The sequence below is a fragment of the Urocitellus parryii genome, chromosome 2 (genome assembly GCF_045843805.1).
Source record: "Urocitellus parryii isolate mUroPar1 chromosome 2, mUroPar1.hap1, whole genome shotgun sequence".
Taxonomy (NCBI): Eukaryota; Metazoa; Chordata; class Mammalia; order Rodentia; family Sciuridae; genus Urocitellus; species Urocitellus parryii.
Window position 1 is genome coordinate 119783981 of NC_135532.1, and position 18944 is coordinate 119802924.

At 45.8% G+C, this 18944-nt stretch overlaps 1 protein-coding gene across 2 annotated transcripts in view; it reads left to right on the plus strand.

The window, feature by feature from the left end:
* The window catches only part of Ankub1 (ankyrin repeat and ubiquitin domain containing 1), a 33527-nt gene extending 16465 nt beyond the window's left edge, over nucleotides 1–17062 (plus strand). Inside the window, exons 3-6 of one of the 2 annotated variants that reach the window (XM_026379876.2) lie at nucleotides 510–726; nucleotides 6567–6681; nucleotides 9803–10738; nucleotides 16933–17062. In XM_026379876.2, coding sequence (XP_026235661.1) covers nucleotides 510–726; nucleotides 6567–6681; nucleotides 9803–10738; nucleotides 16933–17062 — 1398 coding nt within the window. Of the gene's footprint in view, nucleotides 1–509; nucleotides 727–6566; nucleotides 6682–9802; nucleotides 10739–16932 lie in introns of those variants that run through there. The other variant, XM_026379877.1, reaches the window with a different exon arrangement.
* The last annotated feature ends 1882 nt before the right edge of the window (nucleotides 17063–18944 follow it).

The following is an 18944-nucleotide window of genomic DNA, read 5'->3' on the forward strand; positions in this document are numbered from 1 at the left end:
TACATGGTTATTGTATTTTTAATGAGTCAAGCTGCATAGACAGACCATGGAGAGTATGTAACAGTAAGAAAAACTTCCCTGCCCACTCTTCAGAGTTAGCCTCTCAGAAAGGGCTTTTTAAGATTGACCCGGGGCTTAGAATCCACGGTCTTTCTAAATTAAAGTGCAGCACTGTGGAGGGTGTTTCCAAACTAACACCTGGGTAACCACAGCAAGAACATAGGTTGTCAGCCTTCCTTTCGTGGATCTGGGTCTGTAGATAAAGGACAAAAGATCTCAGAGCCCGCAGTGTCTCCTCCACCTTGCTCAAAGCAGGGGGACTCGCTAATGTGGACACAGAGGGCAAGACCAAGACCAGAGGTCAGAGTGCAAAGCTGATCCTGTCCCCCACCCCCCCCCACCCCCGCACACCCAGTAGAGGGAGCCTGAGGCCCTCGAGGACCCTCCGAGGGGTTGGTCCCTTGTGCCAACCTCCAAACAGTGCATCTCCTCCTTTTCTCTCCCTTCAGGAAGAAGACAAGCCCACACTGTACGTGTTCAATGCTGTGACCCAAGAGACGATGCCAATAATGGAGAGTGTTTCCCTTCTTGGTAAAACAGTGTCTGACCTAAGGACCGAGGTGACTCTGAGATGTGGCCTCCCTGTGAGCGTCTACTGTCTGCGGACCCCCGCTGGCCTGGAGATGTATGATCGCAACACCCTCCGGGACTACCAGACCCATCTTGGTATGGCCTCGGCGGTGGGTATGCTGCCACTCAGCAAGGGGTGCTTTGATCCCAGCCAGATTTTGGACTTTTTCAAAAGAAAATGGAAATCTGGATTTTAAAATGCAGTATATTGATTTCATTTACTTATTGGTTTTAAAATAGTTGATAGTTACATAGTTTTAAAATGTCAGCAGTATAGAAGGTTGTGGCATCTCTGCATCTCCCAGCCCCTGCAGGCAACCATTGTGGCCATGAAGACTGAGAATCAAAAGCATTTCTAAATTGAGTCACAGCAAATGGAGGAGTTGCTTCTAATCAGAATCCTCTGCCAGAATAACATGGATATAAGATATCAACACTTTGTGCCCTTGTCTGTAGACTAAGAAATAAGGAAGGTCTCAAAGTCCTGCCAACTCTTGTTCTTTTTTTCTTTTTAAAAAATTTTTTTAGTTCTATATGGACACAATGTCTTTATTTTGTTTGTTTATTTTTATGTGGTGCTGAAGATCGAACTCAGTACCTCATGTGCCAGGCAAAGCTCTACCACTGAGCTACAGCTCCAGACCCAACTCTTGTTCTTGAAGCAGGATTTGTTGATATTCTCAGGTTAGAAGAGCAAAACTCAAACCACTTTAATACTGTTTCTCTTTGAAAGTATATTTCAAGCATATACAAAAGTAAATCAAGTACATTTTCTTTCCCCCTTTTTAATGCAAGTAGCAGCCTATACTGTACACTGTTCTGAATATCTCTGTGTGCAATCTCATTCTACAATGTTACCAGTTACATAAAAACCAGCTTTGTAACATGGGAATGCCAGGATTCAGGGTGGAAAGCTGCCTTTCTTTAGCAGACGGGCATTTGCCCCTGATAGACAGCTTCCAACTGCTCTTTCAATACTGTAATCCAGGTCACGCATGGTACACCAGACGTCAATGAGAAAACCTCAGATCTGACAAGCCTTCAGATTTGCTTTAATCCTATTAGAAAATGATGTGAACTTAGGTCATCACTTGAGGTGAGGGAGTCCTTGCTGAAAGGGGTACAGCTGCAGGAAGGGCGAAGCTGTAAGACTGCTTCTCCCTACTATACACCGAGCTTTCTAGGGGAGTTCAAGTTAAGGGGTTTGGCTTTTAAAAACTGCTAAATTTGTACTCATTGGTGCTTCTCCTGACTGTTGTATTGTCTTAGCATTATTCCTTCATGCAGTTTCAAATTGAGGCTCTCAGAACTTTGCTGTCAATTATTGTCCCCATTTTTGATCAGAGCAAGTAAAGTTGTAGGGTCTGTCCCCAGAGTGCTCCTCTATAGAGCACATGCCGGCTGTGCACGATGGCTGGAGACTGAGCCCTCCCTTGGATATGCTGAGGGATACATGAGGCAGGACACACTGATACTTGTTCTCAAGCAACTGTAATCTGGTTATTTAATGAAACATCAAAAGACAAAACAAAACTAGTATAAAGTCTGGATGATTGTTCTTTGGTCCTATATGGCTCAGATTATGCTGTGTCATTTTAGAGAATTCAGAAACGACTTCACAGATTTTTTTTAAAAAATTAACTTTTCTGGAAGTGTTCGGAGGACAACACACCAACCCTTAAAACGAGCCTCTGAGGAAAGAGCTTGAGGAGGAGGGTTTCAGAGACCAGGCTCAGGGTCAGCACCCTCTGATGGTCTGCTTTAGCTATCACGGCTACAGGGGGCCCTGGAGGACAGGCCAGGGGCAAGGGGCACGCCCTACACCTCTGCTTAAAGCATAACCCGTGCTCCTCCAACAGCCAGCACACCTGGCTTTAACCAGAGGGCGAAGGACCCTTAGCTTCTGTTCCAGATTTTCCCTTGTCCAGTCAATGAGTCATCCCCTCTGCTCTCAGGAGTTGACCCTTGACCCTTTTTCCAAAAGCAGTGGAAAATCCAGGTTTTGAAGAAGCAGTCAAGTCGTTGTTGAAAATCAAAGATGTAAATGGCCAAGCAGTCGCTGGACACCCTGGCTCGCGCAGGAATACGCGAAGCTCGGGCTGCACTCCTAGCCTCGCGGTGGAAATGGGGCAAGCGGGATACTCAATCCTCAGCCACATAGTGGGGGCTGAAGCGTCCTCTGGTAGTGAGTGGCGTGGACTACAGAGGGAATGAGGAGAAACTGCAGCAGGGTGGTGCACTGACCAGCAGTTTTAATGGTCCCGGTATTAAGTGAGTCCACCAGCAATGGGCGAGACAACCAGAGTAACAAGAAGAAGAAGAAACAGAGTCATGCTGGACCCATATTTAAGAAAAGGGAAGGGGCGGGGGGGGGGGGGCGGCAAGAGAAGAATAGAGTTACTTTGAATTAGGCAGAGTGGGATTAAAGAGGGGCTGTTGAGTTAGGAAGGATAGTATAATGAATCAAATATTATTACCCTATTACATATATGATTGCATGACCAGTGTGATTCTACATCATGCACAATCAGCAGAATAATAAGTTATACTCCATATATGTATGATGTGTCAAAATGCATTATATTCTCATGTATAACTATTTTGAACAAATATAAAATAAATAAAGGAATATGTTTTCTCATGCAAAAAAAAAAAAAGGGGGAAGGACCCCGCTAAGGATGGGGGTGGGGAAACTAAGGCAGGGAGCTGAGCTGGGTCCCAAGGTTTGGTAGGAGGAAATTCACAGAGGCTGCAAGTACGCCTGAGTCTTCCCATTCTCCTCCGCGACAACCAGGGAGCCAGGCCTGAGTGGTAGCAGATGTTGGGGTAGGTGTCCTGCCCACAAGGTGGGGTCAAGCCCTTGGAGAGATCAAGTACAGAGAGGGACGTAGCAGGGAAGCAGACCTCAGAGGAGAGGGAAATGAGCCATGGAAAGCTGTCTGAGTCGGGAGAACCAAGACTCTGTACTGGAACAGGGGGTGGGCTAGAGGCTACTGGCAGGAGGCTGGTGAAGGCCAGGCTGTCAGGAGGCTGGTGAAGGCCAGACAACTCTAAGAAAAGGCTTCTGGTTCGGTTCAAAGGTCATGGGTGAGCTCAGCGCATTTTAATAAAGTAGGTGGTGACAGAAGGATTTTGGACTGAAGAAGGGGATAAAGGGCTTTTTTAGTGATAGAACATTTAATAACTGACTTACCAAGAATTTATCAAGCTAAAGGGCTGGGGTTGTGGCTCAGTGGTAGAGTGCTTGACTAGCACATGGGAGGTCCTGGGTTTGATCCCCAGTACCACATAAAAATAAATAAATAAAGGTATTGTATCCAACTACAACTAAAAAATGAATATTAAATAAAATTTATCAAGCTAAGCATATCCAAATATTTGTGATTTGAAATTTAGTGGCACAACACAGGTCCAATACCCACACCATTTTTTGCATTAACTGTATGGTACAGGTATTCCCTTTGGCCTTGCTCCCAACTCTTAGGTCTCTGCCAGGCTTTTGTTTACCTCTTGCTTACCTGCTTGTTACTCGCTATACATACATACATACATACACACACACACACACACAAACACACACACACACACACACACACACACATATATATATATATATACATATATATATACATATGCTCAAAACTGGCATGAATCCTTTCTGGAACAAGGTGTACCTACCTAAACAAATGAGTAAGTGGAGGATGAATAAATGAATGAAAACCATTTCTTTAGGAATGATGCCAGTCAGTTCTTTTTTACTGTAAATGGCTCATGGTATGTGTTCATGGACAGCCTGAGCATGTTACACATGAGAAACTCTTCCTGGAGCTGAGATCTGAGCTGGTTCAGGGTACCTCTGCCAGTCCTAAGTCCAGGGAGACCTTCTGTGCCCCTTAAAACCCTTTATTGATAAGAAAAATGAGGCTCAGGGAGGTACATGACCTGATCAAGGCCATACTGCCAATAAACAGTGATCATACTCCATCCAATTGGGTTCTCCCCAATAATCTGGACTGCCAAACCAGAACACCTTTATTGATGCCCTTTAAGGTCAAAGTAATGATTTGCATATTCTGGGAGAAAAAGCCCAAATCAGTCAGGCAGATATTGACCATTGGAGCACAAGTAAGGAACCCAGGAACTTGGGGGACAGGGACCAACAGGGAGCCTTGGGGACAACTGCCTAAATAGGCCCTGCTGTTCCCATCTGCTTTCCAGGGTGGTCCTGGGCAGTGTGGACAGGTGTGCAAGTAGACACCAAGCAGGTGCAGGTTTGGAAAGCTCTATAACCTCTGTGGGTCCCTCAAAAAAATAAGAATAGAGAATTAGAAGGCTAATGCAGAAAGGGGCCCCAAGCTTAAGTCTCATCACCTTTACTCATTTCTGTGACAGGTATGGGTAGTGTCATCTGGAGCAGCATAAAATTTTTCAAGTAAATTTCTATTTTCCAACAGAATTCTTAAGCTTATGAAGAAATTCAATATGTGACAAAAAAAGAGCATTAAAGACCAACTGGGGGGGCTGGGGATGTGGCTCAAGCGGTAGCGCTCCTGGCAAGCGTGCGGCCCGGGTTCAATCCTCAGCACCACATACAAACAAAGATGTTGTGTCCGCCAAAAAACTAAAAAATAAATACTAAAAATTCTCTCTCTCTCTCTCTCTCTCTCTCTCTCTCTCTCTCTCTCCTCTCTCACTCTCTCTTAAAAAAAAAAAAAAAGACCAACTTGGATGAAAAGATTAGCCAGTAAATGGTGCTTACTAAACTTGTTTAGAAATTCTTTGGATATTCAAAAGTTGAGCATTAAAAGAAAACACTTTGATTGTTACCTTTGATCTTTGAAAAATTAGGGCTGCTTTATTGCAAGGAACTGATTTGATATAATAATAATAATTCTAACAGACAGGAAATTAAAGTAGAATAAAATATAGGTCTTGACAGAGGTGCCCTACTGATATTAAGGAGGATTGAGCTAGGGATGGTGGAGACCCTGAACCTAGGGACGGATGGATGGGCTGGGAAAAACCCAGCTGCACACACCTAGAGAGGGCAGTGGTGGGGGCCTGGAGTAGGCAAGTAAGTGTGTCTGGCAGTTGGTAAGTGCAAGCCATTTATCAGTGGAGACAAAAGATGAAAGGTGCCATACAGCAGGGCTGGATTGTTGCAGATCAAGGCCACGTGCTTGCCAAAGTCATGTTAGTACAGAAGCAGGAGTGAGTAGGTGCAGCCTGTCAGCAGAGAGGGGAGAAGACACACAGAGACATGGAGAGTATAAGGGAGAGAATCCTGGGTCCTTGGAGAGGAGAGGGAGCAGCCCACCGTGAGCAAATCTTGGTTGTTCATGCACATGAGGGACTTCTTGTAACCCCAGGGCACAATTAAAACAGACTGGATGAGACCTGGTGCTTGGGCTCACAGTTCTCCACTGGCCTTTGTCAACTGGGTATTCTAAAGCTTCTGCAACATATGTTCAATGATAGAGAGTTTCCAAGCATATATGGGAGCCAGAGGAAGAGCCCCTTAACCTATCTGGACAAGTAAGGAGAGGGTATAGTTAATGAAGCTCTTACCTAAGAGTCCAACAAAGCCAGTTTGCTTAGTTTCCTTTTCCAAAACCACCAGCTTCAGTTTACATGGTAACGTATATCTCAGCCCTGGATCAACGTCCACAAGACTGCTTTAAGAGGGCTGCAGGAAACTACAGCATTATATGCCCTGGCTCCAGAGATGAGAAAACAGGAGTGCACTCAAGCTGAGTGGCTCTTCCAAAACCCAAAGCCTAAGCTAAAAATACCAGCCTGGCTCTTTATCCCAAGGTTACTTTCCAGTGTGTGTCCAGCTCCTGCCTCTGTTGGAGGAGAGCTATCATTAGAAGTTTTAAGCAATGCCGAACCACAAGGACATACTCAAGCTGTGACCCGCCTCTCTGTGTCCACAGGCACAACGCTACGTTTGGACGTCTGGGATGGATGGAAGGAGTTTCTCATGGGCTGCCTCCTTGGGCAGAAACTCAAAGTCCAACGCTATTTATCCAGAGAAGGACCAGTGCTCAAGTACGAGAGAGGAGGCACATGCGAAATTAATTTAAGTAACTTTTCACTAAACTTCCGTCAGACCGTGAGCTGCTGTTTCCTCTACACCTGGGATGCTGCTCCAGGCGGGTTCCACTGCACACAATATTACACGTGAGGCATTAGCTGGCAGCCCTTGGTGATGGGTTGCAGTGATTAGAAATACTAATGAAACAGGTGACGTCAGTTTGATTTGGATATCGGACTTCTAAATGTCACTTTAAAACCTGAGACGATAAGTATCTTGCCATTCACTTTAGTTATCCTACAAAAACACTTTCCAATCAATTGGCCGAGAACGTGATCCGCCCCTTCCTAAGCTCACTTGTAATTTTTTAAAGTGCATTTCATACAAGCAGCCAGCATTTGGCCACACACAAACTGTACCTGGGCGGTGAAGAGGGAGGCTCGGGAGCCCTCCCAGGTATCACTGCAGCCAGCAGCTGCCCAACTGCACAAGCCCCAGTAACCCTGAGGTCCGCGTTCCTCCGCGTTTAGAACAGCGTCCCCTAGTGGGAGTTCAGCCCTGCTTATAAAAGCGCAGGCATTGTCAGGAGCTCTGAGGGCTTGGTGAGGGGACAGATGGGAATAGCAGCTTTCACCGTCTGATGAAATATTGAAGTATTTTACATCCATTTCAAATTTAGGATGGTGATGAGTCTCTTGTTTCATGTTCTGAATCCAAAGAAATGTCTGTTTCACCTTGATGCCTTTAACATAGCATATTTACTAAGTACACTCTTTGATGTGAGCACTGTTGCATGATTTTGTCCTTAGGTCAATATATGAGGTAAGTATTTGTTGTCTTGTACAACAGAAAGGAAACTGAGGTTATGAAATGTCCCCAATGTCACGCTGCTGTCAAGGAAGGGCACAGCAGTATCTTGGATCCTGACAATTCACCTCCAGTCTTCGTGTGCTCAACCATCTCCCCTGAACTTAATATTCAAAGTCCGAGAGATGAGAATGTACATGATCAAGATGAAAAGCTCCTTTAACTCCTCCACCCAATCAACAGGTATTTGTTGAGCACTTGCTATGTACTAAGAGCCTAGGAATACAGCAATAAACAAGGCTGTCTTCAGCAAGGTTAACATCTAGTAGGGGAAACAGAAAATAAGCAACCAGTTGCTGGAGAAGCAAAATGAAAAAAATGCTTGGGAGTCCAACTCCAGTGCCCACGTGCCTGGGAGCCAACCCTGTTCCTTCACGATCAGCTCCATAAACACGGGGAGCATCCTAAACATCACATACCTCAGCCTCCTGAGAAGTGGCAACAATAATAGTATCCACCCAGAGAACAGCTTTAGAGATGAAGTGACTCTGTGGTCATAAGGACTCGAAGAGTGCTGCAGGCCTGGTCAGAAGCCTTGAGGGTCAGGCTTCGCGGCTGTCACCGCCCGTGTGCTATAGGCTGTAAGCAAGCCTCAGTGCAGCCTGGCTGAAGAGCATGTGGGTGGACAACTTGCTCCACTAGGGATCAGCGAGGCAGCTTGAAAGGGGAGGTCCTGGGTGAGACCTGGAGGACCAGCACCCAGGGGGGTGGCAGGTAGGAGAGAAGACGAGGATCCAAAATAGGTGTCAAAGCCGAGCAGCAAGAGGGCAAGTTCATGGAACTGAACACCTTTCCTCGTGGTGGACAGCAGATTGAGAGGGAGTTGGTGGCTGGTGGCTGGAAAGGTGAGAGACCAGTCCACACAGTCCTATGGAGGAATGGAAAGGGTTTGGACATGGTCTCTCGGGGATGGGAAGGCTCTGAAGGGAGGGAAGGGGCAGGATGGGCTTGGCATTTAAGATCCCAGCCCCACCTGCCGTCTGTGGAACAGAAGTAGATGGTCAGGAGAAGGTGGCTGCGGAGCCAGGCCTGTGGTAGGATAGGGGGAGCTAAGGACTGACTGAGGGTAGGTGTGGGAGGCAGAATCAGCCCCTGCGAGAATAACAGACTAGGTGTGGGAAGAAAGGAGAGGAAAGGCAAAGAAACTCTGAAGCCCCCGCTCCTGGCTTCAATGATGGGGTGAACGAAGAGCTGCTGGCTGGCCAGGAGGGGAACCTCAGAAGAAGAGCAAACTTGGGAAAGAAGATGAGGAATTCAGTCACTGACACAGTGAGCTTGAAGGGCTTATTTGGACTCATCAATCAAACTGTAGATGTCTGAAGGCAAGATGTGGCCCAGGGACCTGGTGTCACCAAGGCAAGGATGATTGCCCAGCCACCCAGAGGTCCCAGGGGGGCTTTCACAGCTCATTCAGGAGCAGGCTCCTCATCCCAGATGGGTCAACTTCAGAGAGGCTGCCTTGCCACGATGACTTTCAAAGTTCAAGTGTGAAGCTGATGTGTGCATAAGTGCCAGCACCTTAACTCCATTTAGTTATAACCTAACTGACCCCTGTGCTCTGGGCAGAGTGTGTTCCCCATCCAGGAAAACACATGGGAAGCTGCACACACAGCAAAAGGCAGAGGCTGGTGTGCAAGTAGAGACAGGGCCACCTGCCTCCATCTTTACAAGGGGTTCAGTTTCCCTGCCCTCGTGTGTCCTGGACGAGGCTGGGCCCACTCGAGGTTTGCCTCCCTCACTCATGCCTCTGAACCGCCTTCACCAATCCCCAGCTCATGCCTTGGGAATGTTGGAAGGACCAGGGTGGCACAGTATAGTGGAGATGACAGAGGACAGCAACCAGGAGTCCAGGCAGGGTGGGGGCCATAGGAGGCAGGGCTGTGGCTCAGGAGAGTAGCAAAGAATTGAAAAGACAGAACACATTACTGTCCAAATAGCAAGACAAATACACTGAGCTCTCAGATGTCTAAAATGCGTTGAATTGCTTCCAGTAACTTCCTTTTTACTATAAAGCTTCACAGTTGTCCTAAGCATTTGATTTTTACATTGACATCCACTCCAAGGGAACCAGTTAGAATCATTTACCTGCTGGTGGGAGAAAAGTGGGTATCAGCAGGCCTGTGAATCCAACCAGGTGCTACTATAAGCCTTTCTTAAAACAGCGTCAAGGTCAACGTTAGGAAGAAGTGAGCACTTCAGCAGAATGTCTTGTGAGTGCCAGGTGACCCTGCTTTACTGACCCTTCCCCCACTTGCTTCCCTCCTCCAGGTATCAGCGGAGGGTCGCCCTGTACATTGCAGCCTTCTATGGCTATGCCGAGCTCACTGAGTGGGCCCTGAAGCAGGGTGCGCGGCCCCACGAGGCAGTGGGTGCCCACCCCTATCGAGCATGGTGCCACGAAGCCCTCCACGCAGATGTCTCCAAGTGCCCCATTCATGCAGCTGCAGAAGCAGGCCAACTGCTGGTTCTGAAGACCTTTGTCCACTGCAGTGTCCTGTGCCTGGAATGCAAAGACCCAGCAGGACAAACCCCCCTGGCCATCGCGTCCAAACACAGGCATAAAGACTGTGTGTTGTATCTGCTGAATAAAATGTGGTCCACGGTCTCGTTTCTGAAGATTTCTGTCCCAATGAGGATTTATATTAAGATAAAACAATGGATCCTCAGAGCTCAGAGTCACAGCCTTCGCAGGAGCCAGCTGTGCAGAGCCGGCGTCCGTGGGGCGAAAGTTGGAGATATTGTGATGGTGGATGGTTTCACCCAACCCAAAATGACCTCCAAGAGCTGGCATAAGGCTGGGAACCAGGACTCACAAGGCAACTCCAGCAAGCTACCGCCTCTCAGAGGACATGCTACAAGCAGGAAGCCTGGGGACTCTGTGGCAGTTCCACAAAGGGATGCGGGAGATGGGCCCCTAGTGTTGCCTCCACTGGTCGATGCGGATGCATTCTCTGAGTTGCAGAGACATCAACAGCAAAGTCAGATTAAAATTACCTCCACAGCTTGGAGGAAAGAAGGGCGCATGAAAAATGCCTACCTCCCCCAAGTGCCCCTCCCCCCCTTTTCAAGAGCGGGGTGCTCGCTCCCCTGTTACTCCACAGCACGCAGTGAGGACGTTTTACTGAAGTCCTGCTTCGCATCTTTCCAGCAGCACAGTGGGAGGACTCCCAGGGAGAACGCCATCTACTGCTTGGCTGTGGCCAGGTAACGTTTCCTCTGTGAACACACAAGGGCAGGCCTTTGATAAGGCAGGTATAGTGCAGAGGACGTTGGTAAAGCCTCCTGTGCCACATGCAGTACTAACATAAATCGCTTCAATGCAGCCATACCCAGCCCCAGGTCCTCATCTTAGCCTGTGTCTAGGACACGGTGAACTGAAGTCACCGCCTAGTCCAATGTGTGAATGCATCTCCGTGCACGAGTGGGTTCTTTGTCTTGCAAAATTGAAGAATGAAATGCACAGACATAAGAGAGCACAGTATGCTTTATCAGAGCAATAGAAAGAAAGAAGAGCTTCAGAGAGACAGAGGGATCCCAAGACAGGGCTGCCAATGTGTGCCTGTTGTCTTGGGGGTTTTATGGGCTTGATCTATCCCTATAGGTGATGGGTGAGATATAGGATTTGGAAAGGGTCCAATTGACACTCTTTATTTTGTCTTCTTCAACAAATCTGTGGAGAGTAGTTTCAAACTTTTATTGACATAAGGTGGGGATGAGGGGTTTTAGGCACAACAGAAAGTGCTTTAGAGGAGCTTTTGTGGTTGGCCATTGCCAGGAGTAGGGGTAGGGGTAACTAAGCAGGAGCTTTGTGGTTGAGGCTGTCAGGGGCAAATGATGGGTGTGCTCCAGACCCGACATCTCCTTTCCTTCTCCTCTGAGACCCCATCTTGGCTGCCTAGGGGTAGCCCATCTTGCTGCCCCACAATCTGTAAATGCTTTCCTCCTCAACCATTCAAGAGTCAAAGAGACACACGAAAAGCAAGGTGTCTCAGGGCACAGTGGCACTTTCCTGTCATCCCAGCAACTTGGGAGGCAGAGGCAGGGGGCTTGGCAACTTAGGGAAACCCTGTCTCAAAGTAAGAAATTACAAAGGGCCAGGAATGTAGCTCAGTGGAAGAGCAGTGCTGGGTTTAATCCCTAGAACCCAAAGAAAAAGATCATAGTATCACTTAGATCAGTTGCTGGTGCTTATTTCTTTTTTGAAGCTGATGAGAAATTGTTAGTTATTGTTGAGGAAAATAAATAAACTTGAAATATAGGATGGAGACATCAAAGGTGTCATGAAAGACTAGATGATAATGAAAGTGGAAGAAAGGAACTATTTAAAAACAAATTGAACCACGAAAAGTTGAGTTGAGGGCAGGAGATATAGTTCCATGGTGGAGTGCTTACACCTAGCATGCAGAGGCCTGGTTCAATCCCCAGGGAAGGAAGTAAGGAAGGAAGAAAGGAAGGAAGGAAGGAAGGAAGGAAGGAAGGAAGGAAGGAAGGAAGGAAGGGAGGGAGGGAGGGAGGGAAGGAGGGAGGAGGGGAAAATTTGGGTCATTAGAGTTCACTGAAAACAGAAGTCTTAGATTAGATCTTTGGTCCTACCTATTACTTATGAGGTATTATTGGATGCAGATATTAGAGAAGTATAGGTTTATGGCTTTTCCCCTTAATCAATGCAATGAGAAGGAAATGGAAGAGAAAGGCCAGTGCGCCTTTCGGAGTTGGTCTTGTCGGTCCGCTGGCCTTCCTTCAGCTAGGTGTTGCCACCTAGTGGTGAGAGTTACTTGGGCTGGAAAATGCACAAGATCCAACCTGTTGAGGTTGACAGTAAAAGAAGACTTAATCAACAGCTTCAGTTTGTGAGATATCTCTGCCATCTAAAATCCTAGAAAACTACGAGGAAATTAATTAATACAAAAAAATCATATAGCCTGTCTTAAAATCAAGATGTAAAACACAAGAAAAGAAAAATGGATTTATTGCATGTTGAAATGAGTTTATTTTGCAAACATTCAGTAAGTGTTTATATGGCCTGGTGCAGGGTAGGCATAACAGAAACATGTACGAGTATGTTTTTTCTTCGTTTCTGTGGTGCTGAGGATCACAACCGGGGCCTTGTGCATGCAAGGCAAGCACTCCACCACAGAGCTACCTCCTCGGCCCCAGAAGTATGTGCTTTTGAGGCAAGTGTGTATAGGTTCAGCTGAGAGAGTCTGCCAGGGTGTACTGTGCAGAGTGTTTCCTGAGGGAGGAGGACGTTGAGTAATAAAATAGACCATAAAGTGCACAAGGAACACTGATCTCCCAGGTATGGCTTGTTGAATTTTTATTTAATTTTTATTTTTATTTCATACTGGGGATTGAGCTCAGGGGCACTCAACATTGAGCCACATCCCCAGCCCTATTTTGTATTTTATTTAGACAGGGTCTCACTGAGTTGCTTAGTGCCTCGCCTTTGCTGAGGCTGGCTTTGAACTCACAATCCTCTTGTCTCAGCCTCCCCAGCCACTGGGATTACAGGCTTCTGCCACCACTCCTGATGGCTTGTTGAAGTTTTACATTTGCACGTGTCCATGTAACCCCCTCCCCAGACAAGATGTAAGTTATTTCCAGCATTCTGAAAATTTCCTTCATGCCCCTTTTCCCGTCAATAATCCCTCTCAGATATTTAAAGACATTTGAATAAAAGTTGATTTCTCCATGTTTATAAATGTACATATATGCTGTTTAATTGAATCCAATTAAGGGAATATTCTTTTTTCTATCTTTACACACATTAGTGTGAATACTTCTTCAAGTCTGGAGACACTGTAGTTTAGTGGAAAGCAATCAGGCTAATTACATCCAATGAGCATAAGCTCTTTCAAGGAAGATTTTGTTTCCTTTTGTGTAAAAAAGTTTGGAAAATATAATAATTCCTCCCAGATAGAGCCATTATTTTGATCTCTATGATTGACAATTAGTTTAGTCTGTTCTTGAACTTCATATGAAGTTCATCATATGGTATGATTTTTAGGTCTTTTTTTGCATACCAGTATTGCCTGTGAAATTCATTACTATTTGTGAATATGATTTTTTTCGTATTTTAATGTAATATTCCATTTCTATGTGGTATTCCACATCCTAATTTATTTATTTATTCATTTTCTTATTGATGGGCATTTGGCTTATTTCTAATTTGGAGGCTATTTTGAATAAATATATAGTATTTTACCTTGTATATGAGCTTTGGAAGACATTAGTTTTTGTTTCTCTGGAATGGAATTGCTGGGTCATAGGGTAAGTTGATGTTGAGCTTTAGCAAACACTTCCAAAGAGCTTTCCAAAGAGGTTATACCAGTATGCTGGGGGTTTGATAGATTTACCTCATGAGTATTGGAGTTATCACAGGGAGGCAATGCAAGGTCAAGAAAGAGATTTCTCGGAAAACACCTACTAAGAAAGGGCTTCATGCTGGGCACAGTGGCACATGCCTGTAATCCCAGCAGCTCAGGAGGCTGAGGCAGGAAGATGGCAGCCTCTGCAACTTAGCAAGGCCCTAAGAAACTTTTGTTTAACTTTGTCTCAAAATAAAAAATAAAAAAGGCCGGGGATGGGGCTCAATGGTTAAGCATCATGGGTTCAATCCCTGGTACCCCTCCCTCCCACGAAAGAAAGAAAGAAAGAAAGAAAGAAAGAAAGAAAGAAAGAAAGAAAGAAAGAAAGAAAGAAAAGGGTTCAGCACAAGGGAGTCCTGGGAGTGGTGGCCAGCCTCGCAAGCCTCGCTGTGCCTGGCGGTCACTCCAGCATATGCTCTTTCCCTTTCTCTTTTTCCAACCCTTTTCTTTTCCCTTTAACCATGCTCTACCTCCCCATCCATGTCTATGTCTACCTGAAGCCCCTAGTCGAGCTGGGAAGCCCGGTAGTATAAATGACCAGTCCAGATCTTGTGCCCAAAAGACACACACATGAGGACTGGACATGCACACTTTGAAGGCTACACACACTCTCATGAAGCTACCATCATGGCCAGAAGATGGGGAAGAACCTAATGTAGTCCTTCATGGTACTGACCAGAGAGTTGGTCAGGCTAGCATTCCCGATTGTCTGGGAAGGTCAGTCAGGACCTCAGACAACTTATCTGGTCTCAGGCGAAAGTGCTGAACCATGCACTCTTTGGGAATTCTCCATTCAGGTTCATGAAAATATTCTTCTTAGGATTAAACCAAAGATGGTATCACTGTAGTTAGCACCGACCAAGTGCTCCTGGGAGTTTGGGTTGGTGTGTGCTTATGGCTGGTACCCACGGTATTGACCAAGGCCAGAAGATCACACAGTCTTATTCCTTTATCTAAAGGACAGTGTAGGCTTCACATGCATCAAGGGACACCTCTGAGCTCTAATGTCACTAAACCCTCCTCATTGCTGGTCAGCTGATTCCAGTGAGGTTCCTGGGACTTGGAAGCCCTGTTTAGTGAAGAGTCCAAGGCAGGGGGTTGGGATGGAGTGGCAGAAGGGAGGGTGATGGGAATGGGAAAGACAGTGGGATGACAGGGGATTGGTCCGAAAGGTTGAGTTGGAATGGACCAAGAATGGACAGTAACCCCAGACACCGACTCTGAGGGCTCCTGTGCTCCAAAGAAAAGGAGAGCTGTTTTCTTTAGTTTTTTGTAAAAAGGCAAGTCTTACATCTTTTGTTCACGTTTTGGGATCTCCAGCACACAGAGGCATAGAGGAATTACCCAGTAAACAATTTTTCAACGAATGCAGAAAAGCCAGGGTTCAAACGCTAGGGAGAGAATCTGATGTGCTCTGACCAAGGCGGAGCTGGGGTATGTGTCAGAATGAGGGAGAGGGCGCATCAGCTTCAGTCAAGTAGGCTATGGGGAAAGGCTAAGGAGCCTGGGGGTTGCCTCAGGGTTTTGTGGACAGGCTAGATGGGTTAATCCACTTCAGAGGGCCCAGGGAGATGCAGCCATCAAACAAAATGGAAAGCAGAACAAAAACGTTGAGACAGGCAGACACAAACCTTGTTCAAATGTTTAAAACCCTGGGATGTCTATGCAAAGTTCCTCCCAACAAGCTGAGTGACAGCCCTTAAAAATTCTGCAGGAAAAAAAGAAAAAGAAAGAAAAGTCTGCAGGATTTTGCCAGACCAAAGGGTTGATGGTGGAGGAAAAGGATCCCTGTAGAAGCGATGACACCGTCAAAGGTGTTGCTTTGTCAAAGGTCAAGAAATTTAATTTTCAGGAAAGAAAGTGGATTGGCAAAACGCACCTGGAGGGTTGCAGAGAAGTTGGCTGAGAGGAGACTCCAGGTGGACATCCACACTGAGCAGCGTCCTTGTGCCAGGCGGACAGTTTGCTTCTCAGTCTCCTCTCCATGGGGAGGTGTTGGGTGGGAAGGTCTCAGAAGCTCTTTTTCATAAGGTAATTCACAGAGTTTGTGAGTCCAGTAGAGAGATGTAGGAGGCCACTGGAAAAGTGTGGGCCGACTGTGCAGGGTGGGACTGGCCGAGACAGACTGTGCAGGGAGCGGTGGAGACCGATGCTGAGGAAGAGGAGACGGGCCGTGGGAGAGAAGCTGATGGGGCATGGCCTATGAAGTCTGGTCACTGATGGTATCGCAGTGGCGAAGGAGGAAGTGAGTTTGGTTTCTGGTTTTGGGGATGGCAAGGATGACAGAATCAGTGTGTTAGAGCAAGGGTACTGTGAAGCAGACAAACTTAGGAAGGAGATAAAAGACTGTTCAATTGGAAATCTCTACAGGATAAATACTTTTTATTTGCTAATTGGAGATTTATAACTTTTAAGAAAGGCCAAGATTGAGGAGTCACACATATGGGAATTGCAGCAAGGAGTAAATGAGGCTTCCTAGGGTGAGGGTGTAAAGAGAGGAGGACCACAGGCAGAACCTTGAAGAACCCCTACATTTTAGGAATGTAAAAGTCTTCCGCTGTAAATCAAATTTGCCTCCTACAAAGTAGGTAATCATATTCAGACTTACAGTGTTTTTATTAGGTATCTAGCCAGAGAGTAAATATCATAAAATATTAAGTTTCATTGCATTTCAGTTAGATTATCAAAAAAACTAACATCACTGTAAAAAAATACCCTAAAGTGTATTGGGTGGGGGTTGGAGAAGTGGTCAAGCGACTGGCGAGATACAGGGATGACTAGGAATGACGAGCAGCTTGTCTCCACCCGGAGAATCCTACCCGACATGAAGGGCTTTCTGCTTTCAGTTGAGGTTTCTAAATTTCTAGTATTGACTGGAAAACATAATTTCCACAGATCACAAGGAGCTGGTTTTAGACGGATTCTTATTTCTGTTTCACATTGTACCCATGTGGTAAGATAAACTAGCCACAGCTGCACATTGATCTGAAGACTGAACCTCCTGGAGAATGATGTCTTGTTCTTTTGCAGTGCCTTTAAGGAGAAACGATGGCTTCAGCAGCTAGGAATAGCAAGAGCCCTTGCCAAAAAGAGCATTTCCCACCTGACCACCCACAGAGGCCTGGCAGCCGATGAGAACCCTCCAGAAATGTTGCTTTAAAAATTCAGGACGACCTTAGCTTGGGCAAAGACCTATTCCTGCAGAACTCCAGTTCTAACATTAACATTCCTAAGCTGTCATCTCTCCAACAACCCAGTGCACCTCCACAGCTCTCCGGCCACACGATTTCCAAAAGGACACCAAATGCCAAGTGCCATGATCTCTTAGACTCCACTATCCCAGGAGAAAAGGTAGGGCACTGTTTTTTTATAGAGAGTCAGAGAAAGAATCTACATGAACGTGAAAACAGTACTTGTCTACAGGGTGTGGTAACGGCAGAGATGAGAACCAAGGATAAAACTTAGGATTTTTACTTGTTATCTGTTTCAATGTTTTTAGATTTTTAAGTCACATAAATGTAGAACATAAAACAGAGTAAATAAATTTTTAAAATTCTACATAAGGAAGTCCTTAGGAGAGTTACAGATACCATCTAGGTTTAGCATAGTGGTCCAGACATCTTTTTAACTTCTATTAAAACATTGTTTCCTATTTTTTAACAGGTACTAACTGCCTTTTTTTAAAAAAATTGTAGATAGACACGGTACCTTTATTTATTTATTTTTATATGGTGCTGAGGATTGAACCCAGTGCCTCTCATATGCTAGACAAGCACTCTACCACCGAGCCACAAACCCAGCCCCTAATTTTTTAAATTGAGGAAAAGTTAACATACAATGACTTGTGTGTCTTGTAAATATAAGATTCAGTGGATTTAACAAACATACCTTTGTGGGAAGGTTCTCCCACAGAGAATTTCTTCAACCTCCAGAGTCAGGACCAGAACCGAATTCTGACTCTGTCTCCAGAGGTAAAGATTTCCAGACCATTCCAACCATATGGTTCCTCCCTTATCTTTCTGGATGACCTGACTGTCCCTGATATTTTGAGACTCATTTATACTGTTGCAGGCATTAGAAGTCCATTTCTTATCTCTAAGTTGCCCTATTGTATGGATGTGCCACAATGTATCCATTCAACTATTTGGACATTTGAATTGTCTCCAGTTTTGTGATATTAAGAATAAAGCTCTTGGAACATTATTGTAAAAGTCTTTTTCTGGGTATGTTTTCCTTTCTTTGGGGTAAATACCCAGGAATGGACCTGTTGGATGATGGGGTGAGGGTTTAATGTTATAAGACACTGCCTGGGCATTTTCCCCAAGCGTCCTAGGACTTGGCACCCCACCAGCAATACACCAGCATCCTGGAGCCTCACACACTTCACCTGCACCTGCTCTCATCAACGCCTTTCCTCTTGAATCATTCTAGTGGGGTTGAAACCGCACAACATTATGGGTTTAATTTGCATTTCCCTGATATCTCAATGTCAAATGCCTTTTAATATGCTTATTTGCCGCAGTCTGGCTGGGCACAAATCACCAAGCCACCACAAAGCACTTGTATATTCAAACAGGAAACTTTATTGCCTGAACTGCAACAGCACTCCACGCACACTCCCGGGAAACTCTCCCGAACGCCACCCACGCGGCCCCCAGGAACACCACACACACACCGGAACTACCTTCACCAGAACTTCCCCAACCAACTTGAACTCCCCAGGAAATCCCCGAGTGAGAACTCGGGCAGCGGGCGCCCGAGGTGGACAGCAGGGGTCTATATACAATTGAATCAATCCAGCATCATCTTAATGGCTCGCCTCTCAACCATTACTTCTGGCAAAATGCCAGGGGCCATTCCGACTCGACTGTGGCTCTCAACACTTATTGGCCATTTTATATCTTTTTTTAATGAAATAAATTCAGTTTTTGCCCGTTTAAAAATTGGGTTATTTTTTACTTATTGGATTTCTCTCTCTCTCTCTCTCTCTCTCTCTCTCTCTCTCTCTCTCTCTCTCACACACACACACACACACACACACA